The 18,106-nt window shown below is 40.2% G+C and overlaps 1 protein-coding gene across 1 annotated transcript; it reads left to right on the top strand.

Annotated features, from left to right (window-relative positions):
* The first annotated feature begins 746 nt into the window (after nt 1-746).
* Nucleotides 747-14,862, top strand: LOC121577213 (ETS homologous factor-like). Its single transcript, XM_041890978.1, has 9 exons — nt 747-908; nt 9,416-9,521; nt 9,678-9,935; nt 10,291-10,347; nt 12,854-12,895; nt 13,001-13,063; nt 13,809-13,853; nt 14,008-14,203; nt 14,312-14,862. Exons 2-9 carry the CDS (start codon nt 9,425-9,427, stop codon nt 14,409-14,411), a joined length of 858 nt encoding a protein of 285 aa, XP_041746912.1. The 5' UTR covers nt 747-908; nt 9,416-9,424; the 3' UTR covers nt 14,412-14,862.
* The last annotated feature ends 3,244 nt before the right edge of the window (nt 14,863-18,106 follow it).

The raw sequence follows: 18,106 nt of genomic DNA, 5'->3' as shown, positions 1-18,106 counted from the left end.
ACAAACTGAGGTGGAAACTGAGCTGCATTTCCTAACTTCCTGCCAAATGTGTGACCATATTAGAGACACATATTAACCTCAGATTACACAGACCCACAAAGAATTCGAAAACAAATCCAATTTGGATAAACTCCCATATCTTTTGGGTGAAATACCACAGTGTGCAATCACAGCAGCAAGATTTGTGACCTGTTGCCACAAGAAAAGGGCAACCAGTGGGGAACAAACACCATTGTAAATACAACCTATATTTATGTTTATTTTCCTTTTTGTACTTTAACTATTTGCACATCATTACAACACTGTATATAGACATAATATGACCCTTGAAATGTCTTCATTATTTTTGAACTTTTGTGAGTGTAATGTTTAATTCACTTTTGTTTATCATCTATTGCACTTGCTTTGGCAATGTAAACATATGTTTCTCATGCCAATAAAGCCTCTTAATTTGAATTTGAATTGAGAGAGAGAGAGAGAGAGAGAGAGAGAGAGAGAGAGAGAGAGAGAGAGAGAGAGAGAGAGAGAGAGAGCAGAGTGAAAGTGAAAGCTATGTCAGGTGTGTGTTGTTATTCACTCCGTCACCATATCCAAATTACTAACTGGCCTGAACCTACCCTGGTAACCAATTGGGGAGAGATAAGGATAGGACAAGGAAGCTGACAGCATAAAATACCCACTGCTGGAGCAGCATCTTGGTGTGTGTGGGCAAGCACTTTTTTCAACAGTTTTTGGAGGCGGAAGAGCACAGCTGCTAGCACTGACAACAACACTAGACTTACCTGTGTATAGAAGCACAGCTAGCTACCCACCTCAAGTCATCTGAGCGAAGAGAGAGAGAGAGAGAGCGAGAGAGAGACAACACACCTATTACACACGGCCTGGTCGGACCTCATTCCATAGCTCTGGTAGGAAACCATGTTAAGCATTGTTTTTCCTGTTGTTAGTTGCTGTTATAATGACTGAATGTAGTGAAATCAATCTAATGTCAAATGGCTGAGCATAGGAGTGAATGGGTGTTTTGACTAAGCATACAGTAGGTATTTTAACTGTAACAAAGCTATGTAGGCATTACTTTAAGTGTCTTTCAAACTAGATTGTGTTTGTTTGGATTAATTTGTCCAACTGTGTCAAGCTTTGATTGCCTGCAATGCTTCTTCAACTTCTTCAAGCATAAAACTTTTACGGAACTGTTCATACAGTGTTAAAGAAGATGACTGATTTTAATTAATTGTGCGTCTTACATTTGAATTCATGGGCAAATGTACTTCTCATGGGCTCTGTTTTGCTTTGAGATACAAACTGCCCCTTAAAGAGAAGTACAAAAAAATGCTGGTAAGCTCTTTTCATACCACATAAATATGAAAAAAAGGGTTTTCTGAACCTCAATGTCAAAACAACCTTCTAAAATGTGCAGCATATATTATTCATGTTTTCAAATTATTATCCATAATGTTATATTGGTTCTATTCCAGCACACTCTTGGAAAATGTTATGAAGCAATGCTATTTGAATCTGTTTCAGCACTGTTTGTAGGCGTCAATGTCATGTTTGACACTGGCCATTACTTATACATGAGCTCATAGGGATGATCTGTGACTGATTACATGCATGAATGTCAAACTAGTGTTTTGCTGTTGTGTAAAGTACTTAAGTAAAAATACTTTAAAGTACTACTTAAGTCGTTTTGGGGGGAGATCTGTACTTTTCTTTACTATTTATATTTTTTTACAACTTTTCCTTCACTACATTCCTCAAGAAAATAATGTAAAAAAAAAAAGTATTCATTACATTTTTTATGCTTAGCAGGACAAGAAAATTGTCCAATTCACACACTTTCAAGAGAACATCACTGGTCATCTCTACTGTTTCTGATCTGGCAGACTCACTAAACACAAATGCTACATTTGTAAATGATGTCTGAGTGTTAAAAATGTGGCGTCTGGTTTGCTTCATATAAGGATTTTGAATGTATTTATACTTTTACTTTTGATACTGAAGTATATTTTTGCAATTACATGTACTTTGAAACTAAAGTATATATAAAACCAAATACTTTTAGACTTTTACTCAAGTAATATTTTACTGGATGACTTTCACTTTAACTTTAGTCATTTTCTATTAAGGTATCTTTACTTTTACTCAAATATGACAGTTGGGTACTTTTTCACACTACTGCTGATTTGTTCAGGTTGAATGGCTGTACCTGATTACAACCTACTGTACAGTAATCACCTAGCATTGGTTGTAACTTGCATCAGTTGATATAAAACTCCACAGAGGGAATCCTCAGAAACTTCAGAACCAGGAAAGAGTGACCTGCCTGCACTTGCTTACTGCTTACCTGAAGTGACATTGATCAGTGATCATTCTATTGTCTGTTTACTTCTTTCATCTGTAAACCTTTCCTCATGGTTTTATGTATTTATGTTATTAGTCAGTTTGTTTGGTGACATGCACCGGTAGTGAATATTGATCAGAGGTGAGTTTCCCAAAAGCTTTTTCTAGCTAACATGGAACTTTATGACTCAACCCTGAATAGTTCACACCATGTATCATTAACAAGTTAACCTTCAACCGTCCAGGAGATTGTAGAAAATAGAAACTACTACCTGATGATAGGGACATGTTAACTAAACAGTCGGGAATACAATGCCTACAGTCTACTTCCATGTAAAGTCTTCAGGCTGCTCAGACTAGACAGTAGGCAAACAGACAGTAGACTGCACTGATGGTAACACAAAGCGTACATGTGGCAAGGCATGGCAATATGTCAATAGGATCTAGATCTGAACCCAACACTTGGCCTAAACTGCCAAAGGCCACATACCTCTAGTGAAAATCTTTCGACTCAAGTGGTTTTGTTTAGGATTGAGGAAGACGGTATAATTGATAATGAATACATTTTTTGCTTATTCCTTGGTCATTGTATGTTTTTTTCACCGCTCAAACCTTATGGTGGTTCACGACTCAAAAGACACCTCAATTGCTGGGTCGAGATACAAAAAAGTTTGGGAACCCCTAGACTAGACAAACACTAAAAGATGTGACAAAGTCATTGCAAGTACTGTGGTGCAGCCGCTCCACCTTTCTCTTATATTCTTGTCACAGGCCTCAGTGCCGACCTCCAACTTTAAGAATGTATACTGAACAAAAATATGAACGCAACATGCAACAGTTTCAAAGATTTTACTGAGTTACAGTTCATATAAGGAAATAGATTCATTAGGCCCTAATCTATGGATTTCACATGACTGGGCAGGGGCGCAGCCATGGTTGGGCCTGGGAGGGCATAGGCCCACCCACTGTTCAGTATATATTTACATATTGAATGCAAATATGGTTGTGGTGAAGGGTTTTCTCAACAACAGTTCAATTAACGTATCCATGTTGTTGACCCATGATGGCCAACACTTCACAGGCAGTCATGGGAGTGATACGGAGAAGAGTATACCATGGTCCACATACTGTACTGTAGCACTAATGTCTTTCCATAAATATTCAAAGGACTATTCACTGATGATATTTATGTTGTATTTACTTTTACAATGTCACTTCTTTATCAATTCTTTAGACCTTCATTAACTTGTTTGTCAACTTTGAACATGTCTTTACAGTCAAAGTTGATATGATGCCTATTATGAATGAAAACATAGCAATGTATCAACCTACGTGACATCAAAGAGGGCCAACCAACTTTCTGGTAGAGAATGCAGTGATGAGTACTAAAATTGTTGCCCGTAATAAAGTGCGGTGCGCTTTGATAAACTGCATCTAACGGCTTTAATGAAGTGGCAGCTGCATTCATATAGATCAGGGGTTCTTAAACTTTTTCAGCCTGGGACCCAAATTAGAAATGTGGTGTTTTCCTGGGACCCAAGCTTAGGAAAATATGCAACTATACGTAAATATTGGTACATTTAATTTCCTTTATGCCTAAAACAAATGCAATATAGACCAGAACAAATAACAATGAGATTAAATATCCATATAAATATCTATTCATGTTTATTTTCCCCCATTAAAAACACTGTTGCTGTTAAAATACAATAAATCATTTTCATTCTGAACTGGAATAAACTGATTGATCACATCACACAGATGATTAACATAACACACAAACAGGCTTTTTGATAGTGTAACCCTATTAACAGTACAGATGAAAAATGATCAGGCCTACAGTACATCTTAATGTAGAAGTTATTGTCTAGGTTGGAACTGTTACTGTTAAAATACAATACATATATTTTAATCTGAACTGAAATAAACTGATTGATCACATCACACAGACACACACACACACAGTCCTAATGAGAGGTTTGTGGCTGGTTGAAGTTTTCAACAAGCATGTCTATTCTGGGCTCAGACTTTGACAGTGCAACACTGAGGTCATGCTCTGCATTGAGACTGTTTCTGTACTTGTTTTTTAAGTATGTCAGAGTTGAGAACCCTGACTTGCATAGGTATGTGGTGCAAAACTGGATCAGAACATTTACTGCTTTCTCAGTCAGGCAGGAGACGGCTTCCTACTGTAGATGAGCAACCCATAGTGTGTTTGTCTCAAAAAGCATCTTGCTTAAATCAGTTTATTCCAGTTCAGAATAAAAAGTATTACTTGTATTTTAACAGCAACAGTTCCAACCTAGACTAGTTATCAACAATAATTTCTACAGTAAGATGTATAGGAGGCCTGATCATTTTTCATCTTCATCTGTACTGTTACAAAGGGTTGCACTATAAGTAGCTATCTAGCTTGCTTTGGCTAATGTTAGCTATTAATTAGCTGTGTACAAGGCCAGGGGATTGTTTGAAAGAGAAATCTACTACTATGAAAGTTAGTACTTACTTATTTCTGCTTATCTTCACCTGTTATAAAATTACAACAAAGCCTTGCTAGCTGACTTACTTTTCCACTGTCAAAGCACTGTTTCCTGAAGCATTATGCCCTGTTCTGAATGAAATCCCTGGTTTTACCATTATGTTGTGGATATTTGCTCAGGACGTGTCGTTTTATTGATTTGTTCATTTTGAGAGACTCATTACTAAGCACTTCCCCCGCACAAAACACATTGTGGGCGCTCCTTGTTATTTCTCAAAGTTTGTATGAAAGAGAGAGAAACTCATCGCTGTATTTGCATTTCATGACAATTGAGCTCAGTCAGAACTTGTGGCTAGCATGAGTCCATTTGATGACAGCGATGAGTGATGGCGAATGGGAATGACAAGTCAGTGGCTGACAGCGCATCATCTGCTGCTGAACGACAGCACTGCGTCGTGTGTGACGCGGAATGATCTTCAAGAAAACTGCAGAAAAAAATATCTGCTAAACGGTGAAGCACACGGGCATCTCCCTCTCCCACTTGCACAGCTGCCATACTGAGCAGAGACCGCTGCTAAGCAGAGAGCGCAGATGCACTTGGCCAAATCAATTCCAGTAATTAATGAAATAATTCTACATTGACTTTGACACGTCGCGACTCACCATTAACAGGTCCGCAACCCACTTTGGGTTGCAACCCATACTTTAAGAAAGGCTGATATAGATTATGTCTCCATAGTCTAGGACCGATTGGAGCATCGACTGAATAATCTGCTTTCTACTACTTAGCTAGAGGCAGGACCTATTTCTATTTAAGAAGCCCATTTTTATTGTCAGCTTCTTAACTAACTCATCAATATGCTTTTTAAAAGACAGCTTTTCATCTATCCAGATGCCCAGATATTTGTAAGCCAGGACACGATCAATATGGACAACATCCAAAGTGCACATGCATAAATCATCAGACTTATTTTTATGTGCTCTAGAGAACAACATATATTTAGTTTTCCCTGCATTCAGTACAAATTTCAGGTCAGTAAAGCTTTTCTGTAACACAATGAAGGCAGACTGTAGTATAGATAGAGCCTGGTCAACCGTGGGGGCAATAGCATACACAACAGCATCATCTGCATACAAGTGCAGGTCACATTTTTTTTACATACAAGTTGTATTAATGTTAACAGTAAAATAAACAGGACCCAGAATCGACCCCTGCGGGACACCTTTTGTAATATCCAGGAAACCTGATTTAACACCATCAGTAGATATACATTGTTCTATCTGTGAAGTAATTTTTAAACCAGTTACATGCAGCCTGGTATAGGTAAATTGAGCAAAGCCTCTGAATTAGCAGTGAGTGATCAACAGTATCGAAAGCCTTTGACAGGTCAATGAAGAGGGCATTACAATGTTGCTTTTTATCCATACAGTTTTTTATACGTAGGGATGAAGCAGAGATAGTGTTATGACCTGGTCTAAAACATGAATGATGTACACTATACTGTATATAAAAAAGTATGTGGACACCCCTTCAAATTAGTGGATTCGGCTATTTCAGACACACTCGTTGCTGACCAGCCATGCAATCTCCATGCTCAAACATTGGCAGTAGAATGGCCTTACTGAAGAGCAACAATGGCTCAGCCGCGAAGTGCAAGCTCACAGAACGGGATCACAGAGTGCTGAAGCACGTAGCGCGTAAAAACCATCTGTCCTCAGTTCCAACACTCACTACCGAGTTCCAAACTGCCTCTGGAAGCAACGTCAGCACAATAACTGTTTGTCGGGAGCTTCATGAAATGGGTTTCCATGGCTGAGCAGCCACACAGAAGCCTAAGATCACCGTGTGCAATGCCAAGCGTCGGCTGAAGTGGTTAAAAGCTCGCCGCCATTGGACTCTGGAGCAATGGAAACGTGTTCTCTGGAGAGATGAATCAAGCTTCAAATCTGGGTTTGGCGGAAGCCAGGAGACTGCTACCTGCCTCAATGCATAGTGCCAACTGTAAAGTTTGGTTGAGGACAAATAATGATCCGGGGCTGTTTTTCATGGTTCGGGCTAGGCCTCTTAGTTCCAGTAAAGGGAAATCTTAATGCTACAGCATACAATGACATTATAGACGATTCTGTGCTTCCAACTTCGTGGCAACAGTTTGGGGAAGGCCCTTTCCTGTTTCAGCATGACAATGCCACCATGCACAAAGTGAGGTCCATACAGAAATGGTTTGTCGAGATCGGTGTGGAATTGGAGCGGCGACTGCGAGCCAGGCCTAATCGCCCAACATCAGTGCCCGACCTCACTAATGCGCTTGTGTCTGAATGGAAGCAAGTCCCCGCAGCAATGTTCCAACATCTAGTGGAAAACCTTCTCAGAAGAGTGGAGGCCGTTATAGCAGTAAAGGGGGGACCAACTCCAAATGAATGCCCATGGTTTTGGAATTAGATGTTCAACGAGCAGGTGTCCACATACATTTGGTCATGTAGTGTACATTTAGAATACATTTCAAAGATAAGAAAGATCTTAGCTGAGAATTAATCAAGTATTCTAATATTTTATTTAGGCAAGAAAGTTTAGAAATAGGCCGATAATTATTTAGGTCACAAGGGTCCCCACCTTTGTGAAGGGGGAGTACATGGGCTGCCTTCCAAACCTTGGGGAGAGTACCAGATATAATTGTCAGGTAAAAAATATGTGTTAATGATTTAGCAATCAAGGGGGCAGAGAGCTGCAGCAAAAATGGATCAAGCATATCAGCTCCAGTGGATTTTCTTATGTCAATCTGAAATACGTTTTATCTGGTTTGTCAATCATAAATGACCTGCAGGCGTTTCTGCGCTTAACTGTCGAGATATCCGGGAGTATCACATCATTAAGTGTGATTAACCCATTTCATTCAACCATCAGCAGAACAAATAGGTATACAGTGCATTCGGAAAGTATTCACACCCCTTGACTTTTCCACATTTGTTATGTTACAGCCTTATTAAAAAAAAATTTTTTTATCCCTCATCAATCTACACACAATACCCCCTAATGACAAAGCGAAAACAGGTTTTTATAATTTTTTACACATTTATTAAAGTAAATAATACAAAACAGAAATACCTTATTTACATAAGTATTCAGACCCTTTGCAATGAGACTCGAAATTGAGCTCAGGTGCATCCTGTTTCCATTGATCATCCTTGAGATGTTTCTACAACTTGATTGGAGTCCACCTGTGGTAAATTCAATTGATTGGACATGATTTGGAAAGGCACACACCTGTCTATATAAGGTCCCACACTTGACAGTGCATGTCAGAGCAAAAACCAAGCCATGAGGTCGAAGGAATTGTCCGTAGAGCTCCAAGACAGGGTTGTGTCGAGGCACAGATCTGGGGAAGTGTACCAAAAAATGTCCGTAGCATTGAAGGTCCCCAAGAACACAGTGGCCTCCATTATTCTTAAATGGAAGTAGTTTGGAACCACCAATACTCTTCCTAAAGCTGGCCACCTGGCCAAACTAAGCAATCAAGGCAGAAGGGCCTTGGTGAGGGAGGTGACCAAGAACCCGATGGTCACTCTGACAGAGCTCCAGAGTTCCTCTGTGGAGATGGGAGAACCTTCCAGAAGGACAACCATCTCTGCAGTACTCCACCAATCAGGAGGTGGAATGGCCAGACGGAAGCCACTCCTCAGAAAAAGGCACATGACAGCCCGCTTGGTGTTTTGCAAAAAAACACCTAAAGGACTCTCAGACCATGAGAAACAAAATCTCTTGTCTGATGAAACCAAGATTGAACTCTTTGGCCTGAATGCCAAGCGTCATGTCTGGAGGAAACCTGTCACCATCCCTACAGTGAAGCGTGGTGGTTGCAGCATCATCCTGTGGGGATGTTTTTCAGCGGCAGGGACTGGGAGACTATAATAATAATATGCCATTTAGCAGACGCTTTTATCCAAAGCGACTTACAGTCGTGCGTGCATACATTTTTGTGTATGGGTGGTCCCGGGGATCGAACCCACTACCTTGGCGTTACAAGCGCCGTGCTCTACCAGCTGAGCTACAGAGGACCACAACTGACTAGTCAGGATCGAGGGAAAGATGAATGGAGCAAAGTACTGAGAGATCCTTGAGGAAAACCTGCTCCAGAGCGCTCAGGACCTCAGACTTGGGCGAAGGTTCAGCTTCCAACAGGACAACAACTCTAAGCACACAGCCAAGACAATGCAGGAGTGGCTTTAGGACAAGTCTCTGAATGTCCTTCAATGGCCCAGCCAGAGCCCGGACTTAAACCCAATCTAACATCTCTGGAGAGACATGAAAATAGCTGTGCAGCGATGCTCCCCATCCAACCCGACAGATCTTGAGAGGATCTGCATAGAAGAATGGGAGAATGTATAGTAAACAGACACCCACGCTCTCCCTACACTGACTCCCTCTGCACTTTCACAACTGTCAATGTTGTCATTTAGAAATATCTATTTTGCAAAAGTCTCAACTCACTATGGGGAATAACACTGTCTATGTGCACTGTGTGTGATTACACAGGAGGCTAGCTATCACCTTGTTTGGGGTTTTACTCCATACTGACTGTGTGTGTCTTTCTCCCCCAGCTCCGGACCATGGTCCGTCATACCACCTGTATCATGAGCATCCCTTCCACTGCCAGCATTGAGAGCCAGCTGCCCACAACATGGAGCTCCTACCCCTGCCCAGACAGTGAGGACTTGTTTGGTTGCTCAATGGCTCATTTAGTAAATTGGTCTGCTGGTTTAATTATTTACAAGTACCTGGGCTAGCCAGAGTTCACATTTTTCACAACACCCCCAGCACACTCGAAACGCACCAAACCTCTACCTTCACCCCTGAACCCAGTTTCCACAGTGATGCCTGGTTACACCTGTCACCTGTGGTCCCAGGACTCTCAGCCTCAGTATTGGTCAAAGTACCTGGTGTGGCAGTGGCTACAGCAGATGTTGGACATGCACCAGATCGACGCTGCCAGCATCCCCTTCCAGAACTTTGACGTGGACGGCCATCAGCTGTGCAGCATGACCTACCAGGACTTCACACATGCCGCAGGCACCGTGGGGCCTATCCTCTACCACAGCCTCAACGAGCTCAAATGGAGCGGTGGGTTCACACATTGGACAAGGCTGTAACGTCCTCTGTTATTGTTAGTGTCTTATGTTTAAAAGAATGGAGGCCAGGTCTGGCCATGTATTGTAAAAACATACTGTTAGTGATAAATTAGGTCTTCAGATGTTTAAATGTAGTATTTCATTAAAACACTATTTGAGTCAGTTAGAAAACCACAAACAAACAGGAACAGACAGTTGAACCAGTGTAGGGTGGAAGGATCAAGGATTTAAGATTTCATCATCAAGTTTGACTACATGCAGCACAAAACAAAAAGGGTGTTGTTAATGTAAGTGTAATGACAATTCCCTTAAATGACCTCTTGTTTCTCCATGTCATCCCTACACAGGACAGTATCCTGGTGTGGCGTTTTCACCGCTGGACGTTATCAAATCAGAGCCAGATGGTAAGAGCTGTCAAAGCAAATAAACCCAGAGAGGATGTAGTACATTGTGTTTCACTCGTCCTTTATTCAAAATGCACTGTTGCGTGCTTATAAAATGAATAATTCATAAAGTTATAGAATATATACAATGTTTCAGACCCTTGTAGAGAACGGGGAGTCTATAGAATCTGTGAGACTCTAGGTCAGGGTTCCCCAACTGGCGGCCCTCTTGCTGAATTTGGTCTGCAGGTGGTTTTATTTGGCCCCAAGCAAAGAAATACAAAAAATTATAATAATGTTTTGTTGAATTTTCATTGATGGACATAAAAGACTGTAAAACCAACAGGAAATCAGCTCCAAGCTATTTTAATTTTGGAAATCTGTTCCCAAGTATTCACACGCATAATAGATAGACATATGTGATCGTATACAAATAATTTTAATTAATAATAATTGATTGGATTTATAAAGCACTTTTCTACCAACTGAGTTACTCAAAGCGCTTTACATACAGTAGTAGGGGGAAACTCCCCTCATCCACCATCAATGTGTAGCACCCACCTCAGTGATGCACGGAACTCTCCCCACACACCAACTATCAGGTGGAGAGGTGAGGACTGATGTATGCCAATTAGGAAAGAGGAGGATGATTAGGTGGCCATGATGGAATGTGGCCAGGTTGGGAATTTAGACATAACACCGGGGTGAACACCCCTACTCTTACAATAAGCGCCATGGGATTTTGAATGACCACAGAGAGTCAGGACACCCGTTTTAACGTCCCATCCTAAAGACGGCACCATACGCAGGAAAATGTTCCCAAATGTAATCAAGGTTTGAAATTATTATGTTTTAGACAAATATTATATCTGTTTGGGCTTCTTGTGTTCAATCTGCAGTCCAAAAATATACAGTACCAGTCAAAAGTTTGGACACACCTACTCATTCAAGGGGTTTTCTTTATTTTTACTATTTTCTATATTGTAGAATAATAGTGAAGACATCAAAACTATGACATAACACATATGGAATCATGTAGTAACAAAAAAAATGTAAACAAATCAAAATACATTTTCTGTTTTAGATTCTTCAAAGTAGCCATCCTTTGCCTTGATGACAGCTTTGCACACTCTTGGCATTCTCTCAACCAGCTTCACCTGGACTGCTTTTCCAACAGTCTTGAAGGAGTTCCCACATATGCTGAGCACTTGTTGGCTGCTTTACCTTCACTCTGCGGTCCAACTCATTCCAAACCATCTCAATTGGGTTGAGGTCAGGTGATTGTGGAGGCCAGGTCATCTGATGCAGCACTCCATCACTCTCCTTCTTGGTCAAATAGCCCTTACACAGCCTGGAGGTGTGTTTTGGGTCATTGTCCTGTTGAAAAACAAATGATAGTCCCATTAAGCGCAAACCAGATGGGATGGTGTATCGCTGCAGAATGCTGTGGTAGCCATGCTGGTTAAGTGTGCCTTGAATTCTAAATAAATCACTGACAGTCTCACCAGCAAAGTACCCCACACCATCACACCTCCTCCTCCATGCTTCACGGTGGGAACCACACATGCAGAGATCATCCGTTCACCTACTCTGCGTCTCACAAAGACACGGCAGTTGGAACCAAAAATCTCAAATTTGGACTCATCAGACCAAAGGACAGGTTTCCACCGGTCTAATGTACGTTGCTCGTGTTCCTTGGCCCAAGCAATTCTATTCTACTTATTGGTGTCCTTTAGTAGAGGTTTCTTTGCAACAATTTTCCGTATTGACTGACCTTTATGTCTTAAAGTAATGATGGACTGTCGTTTCTCTTTGCTTATTTGAGCTGTTCTTGCCATAATATGGACTTGGTCTTTTAACAAATAGGGCTATCTTCTGTAAATCACCCTTACCTTGTCACAACACAACTGATTGGCTCAAACGCATTAAGAAGGAAAGAAATTCAACAAATTAACTTTTAACAAGGCACACCTGTTAATTGAAATGCATTCCAGGTGACTACCTCATGAAGCTGGTTGAGAGAATGCCAAGAGTGTGCAAAGCTGTCATCATGGCAAAGGGTGGCTATTTGAAGAATCTCAAATATATTTTCATTTATTTAACACTTTCTGGTTACTACATGATTCCATGTGTGTTATTTCATAGTTTTGATGCCTTAACTATTATTCTACAATGTAGAAAATAGTAAAAATAAAGAAAACCCCTTGAATGAGTAGGTGTGTCCAAACTTTGGACTGGTCCTCTATATTTATAAAAGATTGGCCTGCGGCTGAATCTAGTTGATGATCCCTGTTCTAGACAAACATTGGGATGCACGAATGCACATTGGGATGCATGAGTAATGTACTTAAAGTCATCCCATACAAGCCCATCCAGTCATGACATAGGCCTATCTATGCATGTCTCAACATGTTTGACAGTAGTTAAAAGATGAAGTAAGTTAAACCTAGTTCTTGATTTCACTAAACTCTTGAGAGGTTACTTTATGCCTCTAAGTAAATGTAAGCTTTATGTCCTCTCCTCATAGATTTTCCGTGTCCATTCTCAGAACCTAGCATCTATCCTGCAGGTAGGTACCACATTGGAATGGATAGTAGAGACTTACAAATTCAACATTTTAACTAACTTACGGACATCTTAATTTTTTATGTGTTGACATGTCTTTACTTTTTAGATATTTATGATCCCTCATTTCAATGCCTCGCACCTGTGGCGTCTCCCACTCCCTCAAGTCCAGGTAAGAGATGAGGACTGAAAACCTATAAAACATTATGTGAACACAGACATTGGAACAAGCCCCAAGCCAAGGGAAGACTTTGATCTACAGTAGCCTAGTCCCCAAAGAAATTATAGCTGGACCAATGTGAATTTGAAACATAAGATATCATTGAGCAAACAAAGTGGCAATACAAGGCTATTGAGTAAAGTCCATGAACGTTCAGTGATTGATCATTTTGGGAATGGGCCAGCTGAGTTTACTCCTTCACTAAACAATGTCACTGAGCAAACAATGTTTGAGGATACAACTTAACAAATTCATCCGGGGTGGCAGGTAGCTTAGTGGTTAAGAGCGTTGTGCCAGTAACCGAAAGGTTGCTTGTTCTAATCCCCGAGCCGACTAGGTGAAAAATCTGTCGATGTGCCCTTGAGCAAGGCACTTAACCCTAATTGCTCTGGATAAGAGCATCTGCTAAATTACTAAAATGTCTGTATATGTTCCCCACACCGATGTAATTGTATAGTATTGGGTTCCATAGAATTAAGATGGAACGCGTAAGACATAGTGGTACAAGGGTTTACACGTACTGTATGTGGATCCTGTATGAGTTATAGCTCTGTTTGATTAGTTGGTTGGACTACTATGATGCTAGACCCACTAGTGGGTTTGATTGCCACATGTCCCAAATATTTTGAATGTCTTCATTTTTATTTGTTGTGAGCATCTGCTTAATGACCATTTCTGCATATTAATTTACTTTCAGACACGAAGAGATCTCACAGTCACCCTCATCAGGTCAAAAAACACAGTCAGTAGTATTTCTCATCTTCAATACTATCGTTCCATATCTTTTAATGTAAATGCTCAATCGGATGATGGCTACATGCTGAACGTTTTGCCTATGCTATAACTGATGTGCAGTACATGGTTCTAATGTCCACCACCTATGTGTTTCTCCTCAGACCCCCGGAGGACCCACCTGTGGGAGTTCATTAGGGACATTCTGCTGAACCCGGAGTGGAACCCAGGCCTGCTCAAGTGGGAGGACCGGACAGATGGCGTGTTCCGTTTCCTGAAGTCAGAGGCTGTGGCTCAGCTGTGGGGCAAGAAGAAGAAGAACAGCAACATGACCTACGAGAAGCTCAGCCGAGCTATGAGGTAAAGACTGAAGGGATTAGGGGGTTTTGATGTTTATTTCCTGATTCACATCTTAAGGAGGCAGTCATTTTGGCTGTTACATTAACCTCCCTGTCCATACCATTCCAGATATTACTACAAACGGGAAATCCTGGAACACGTGGATGGACGAAGGCTGGTTTACAAGTTTGGAAGAAATGCAAAAGGATGGAGTGAGTCAGAGAAGTGAAAGAGTCTATGAGGATGCCTCTCCACTATGTTGTGCCTTTTTTTAACCACCATATGAAGATGTCTATGTTTATTTTTTATTTTAATGGGTCACTGTGATGTTTTACTATGTTGTTGTTTTAAAGAGGAGTAGAATGCCTTGTTGCAACTCTTGACATTTGTGGGAATTTTTGTATGAAATGTTTACAGTTGGTTCAGAAAGACTACATTTTACATTTGATTGCTTACCCAGCTAGCACATAACCTTCTGAGAACAAAATGTTTCTTAGAGCTCGGTGACAGCGGGGTTGTCATATCGTTATTTTGCATACAACCTTCCTACAACTTTCTGGGAATGGTGCAGGATAGTTGCTTGGCTGTGGAACATTCTTGGGCACATTTAAGAAACAAGAAAAAAGTATAATATTCTTGGTATTTCATTTCTTTATCTGAATGTTTCCTAAAAGTTCAAACAATTTTGGTAATGTTCTAGGAATGTTCTCCAATTAGTTTGACATTGGGAATGTTCTCAAATAGTTCAGAGAATGTTAAGAAACAACGGTCTTCTGTGGGAATTTCAGTACTTCAGCATAATGTTTTCTGCAGGTTTATGCAGTCATGTTCTCAGAACGTTAAGAACACTTTCCATAAAAACCACAAGAACATTAGTAACGTTCAAAGACCTTTCTAAGAATGTTATTTAAAAACACATATGTTTCAATCTAAGCGTCAACAAAACTCTCTTTATCCTCTATCTTGTTAAGTGTGTTCAGGTACGTTGGCCTCGTCCACTTATTGGCCACACCTGATCTTAATTAATGCTTGTTTCCTTTGAAATGGGGTCTGTTTGAATAGGCTAAAATGAACATGGCATGCTAGCTCCTTCCTGGTGGCACAGTGACTAATTCCATGGATAGAGAACAGAAGATCATAGGTACCAAATTTAACTGACGCTGTGCCACAATAAAGAAATTAATGTGTTTGCAAATTAATTTCTGTGTCCTATCTAGGGTTGCAAAGGGAGGGTACTTTACTGGAAACTTTCTAAGTTTACCAGTACACTACCAGAATTTTGGTATCTTTCAATGATCTTATGTAATCTATCACAATATACTGTATCTACTGGCCTTGTTGGGTACTTCATATCACAGGTCTCTGTAATTATCTCTGGCCTTATCACATGGAAAATATATGAAATAATTAAATAAAATGATTTAAAATAGAATTAATGAGAAAGCTGTAAAATATCATCCTAAATATAAACCATCGCGCTTAGTGAATACCATTGGTGTATTTATTTTACTATGTCAATATGTATTTTATGTCAATGTTTTTGCGTCAAACTGGTGGAAGTTGTGAAAAAAGTCAACAGTTGGACGAGTTGCAGAGGTAATTGAAAATAATGCCATTGTTGATTAGATGCTTTTTTCATTAAGTAGGCTATTTTCTCTTCAACCATATGGTCTATCTACTAGAAACTAATGGACAATATGGACACAGATATAAAAATGAATACTATATATGAATATAGCTTTTTAAAGTTATTCAAGTATAAATTACCAAAGTTACCATAGATGTTCTGTTAATTACCAAAATTACTGAAGATTTCTGTAACTTTGGTAAATTACCGGTAGCTTTGCAACCCTAGTCCTATCTGTTCTTGGAGTTCAAAACAGTTAACCCAAACTGTTATTAAAATTCTTATTGAGTGAAAGTTTTAAGAAAGTTATTCAAAATCCTCAAAATAACCTTTACATTTTGTTCAAAACATTCACAACATTTAGATAATGTTCTCAGAACGTTATTTAATCACCTTCAAATAGCCTATAATTTCCGTTCTCAGAACGTTAAAAAAACCTCCCAGGAAAACTTTCAGGGAACCATAGTAAAACCTCCCTGCAACCTAAAAATTAACGTTCCATTTAACGTTAACTGAACAGGCAAAAATTTCACTTCCGTTCTCAGAACGTTTAAAAACGTTCCGTTTTAACGGTCAGGAAACTTATGGCATCATTCCCAGAATCAATGGTAAACCAAAAACATACGTTCCCTCAACTTCCAAGGAACCAAATCGTGATGAGTATTTGCAGTGATGAGTGTTTGCAGTAATGAGTATTTGATGAGTATTTGCACTGAAGGCTACTATTTATTGAACAGAAAAAGCACATAACTACAGTGGCTTGCGAAAGTATTCACCCCCCTTGGCATTTTCCCTATTTTGTTGCCTTATAACCTGGAATTAAAATAGATTTTTTGGGGGGGTTGTATCATTTGATTTACACAACATGCCTACCACTTTGAAGATGCAAAATATTTTCCCCCCAAAGTCAATACATTGTAGAGCCACCTTTTGCAGCAATTACAGCTGCAAGTCTCTAGGGGTATGTCTCTATAAGTTTGGCACATCTAGCCACTGGGATTTTTGCCCATTCTTCAAGGCAAAACTGCTCCAGCTCCTTCAAGTTGGATGGGTTCCGCTGGTGTACAGCAATCTTTAAGTCATACCACAGATTCTCAATTGAATTGAGGTCTGGGCTTTGAATAAGCCATTCCAAGACATTTAAATGTTTCCCCTTAAACCACTCGAGTGTTGCTTTAGCAGTATGCTTAGGGTCATTGTCCTGCTGGAAGGTGAACCTACGTCCCAGTCTCAAATCTACGGAAGACTGAAACAGGTTTCCTTCAAGAATTTTCCTGTATTTAGCGTCATCCATCATTCCTTCAATTCTGACCAGTTTCCCAGTCCCTGCCAATGAAAAACATCCCGACAGCATGATGCTGCCACCACCATGCTTCACTGTGGGGATGGTGTTCTCGGGGTGATGAGAGGTGTTGGGTTTGCACCAGATATAGTGTTTTCCTTGATGGCCAAAAAGCTCCATTTTAGTCTCATCTGACCAGAGTACCTTCTTCCATATGTTTGGGGAGTCTCCCACATGCCTTTTGGCAAACACCAAACATGTTTGCTTATTTTTTTCTTTAATCAATGGCTTTTTTCTTGCCACACTTCCGTAAAGCCCAGCTCTGTGGAGTGTACGGCTTAAAGTGGTCCTATGGACAGATACTCCAATCTCCGCTGTGGAGCTTTGCAGCTCCTTCAAGGTTATCTTTGGTCTCTTTGTTGCCTGTCTGATTAATGCCCTCCTTGCCTGGTATGTGAGTGTTGGTGGGCGGCCCTCTCTTGGCAGGTTTGTTGTGGTGCCATATTCTTTCAATTTTTTTATAATGGATTTAATGGTGCTCCGTGGGATGTTCAAAGTTTCTGATATTTTTTTATAACCCAACCCTGATCTGTAATTCTCCACAGCTTTGTCCCTGACCTGTTTGGAGAGCTCCTTGGTCTTCATGGTGCTGCTTGCTTGGTGATGCCCCTTGCTTAGTGGTGTTGCAGACTCTGGGGCCTTTCAGAACAGGTGTAAATATACTGAGATCATTTGACAGATCATGTGAGACTTACATTGCAGACAGGTGGACTTTATTTAACTAATTATGTGACTTTTGGAGGTAATTGGTTACACCAGATCTTATTTAGGGGCTTCATAGCAAAGGGGGTGAATACGTATGCACGCACCACTTTTCCGTTATTTATTTTGTAGAATTTTTTGAAACAACTTAATTTTTTCATTTCACTTCACCAATTTGTCCATTACATGTAATCCAAATAAAAATCCATTTAAATGACAGGTTGTAATGCAACAAAATAGCAAAAACGTCAAG

The sequence above is a fragment of the Coregonus clupeaformis genome, chromosome 11 (assembly GCF_020615455.1).
Source record: "Coregonus clupeaformis isolate EN_2021a chromosome 11, ASM2061545v1, whole genome shotgun sequence".
Classification (NCBI taxonomy): Eukaryota; Metazoa; Chordata; class Actinopteri; order Salmoniformes; family Salmonidae; genus Coregonus; species Coregonus clupeaformis.
This window is presented reverse-complemented; position numbering and strand designations above follow the sequence as displayed.

Bases quoted from the DNA above. Each gene is read 5' to 3' on its own strand.
- LOC121577213 (XM_041890978.1), top strand. From the start codon at position 9,425: ATGGTCCGTCATACCACCTGTATCATGAGCATCCCTTCCACTGCCAGC. The intron at 10,348-12,853 runs GTAAGAGCTGTC...CTCTCCTCATAG, and splicing joins TATCAAATCAGAGCCAGATG to ATTTTCCGTGTCCATTCTCA. The intron at 14,204-14,311 runs GTAAAGACTGAA...ATACCATTCCAG, and splicing joins AAGCTCAGCCGAGCTATGAG to ATATTACTACAAACGGGAAA.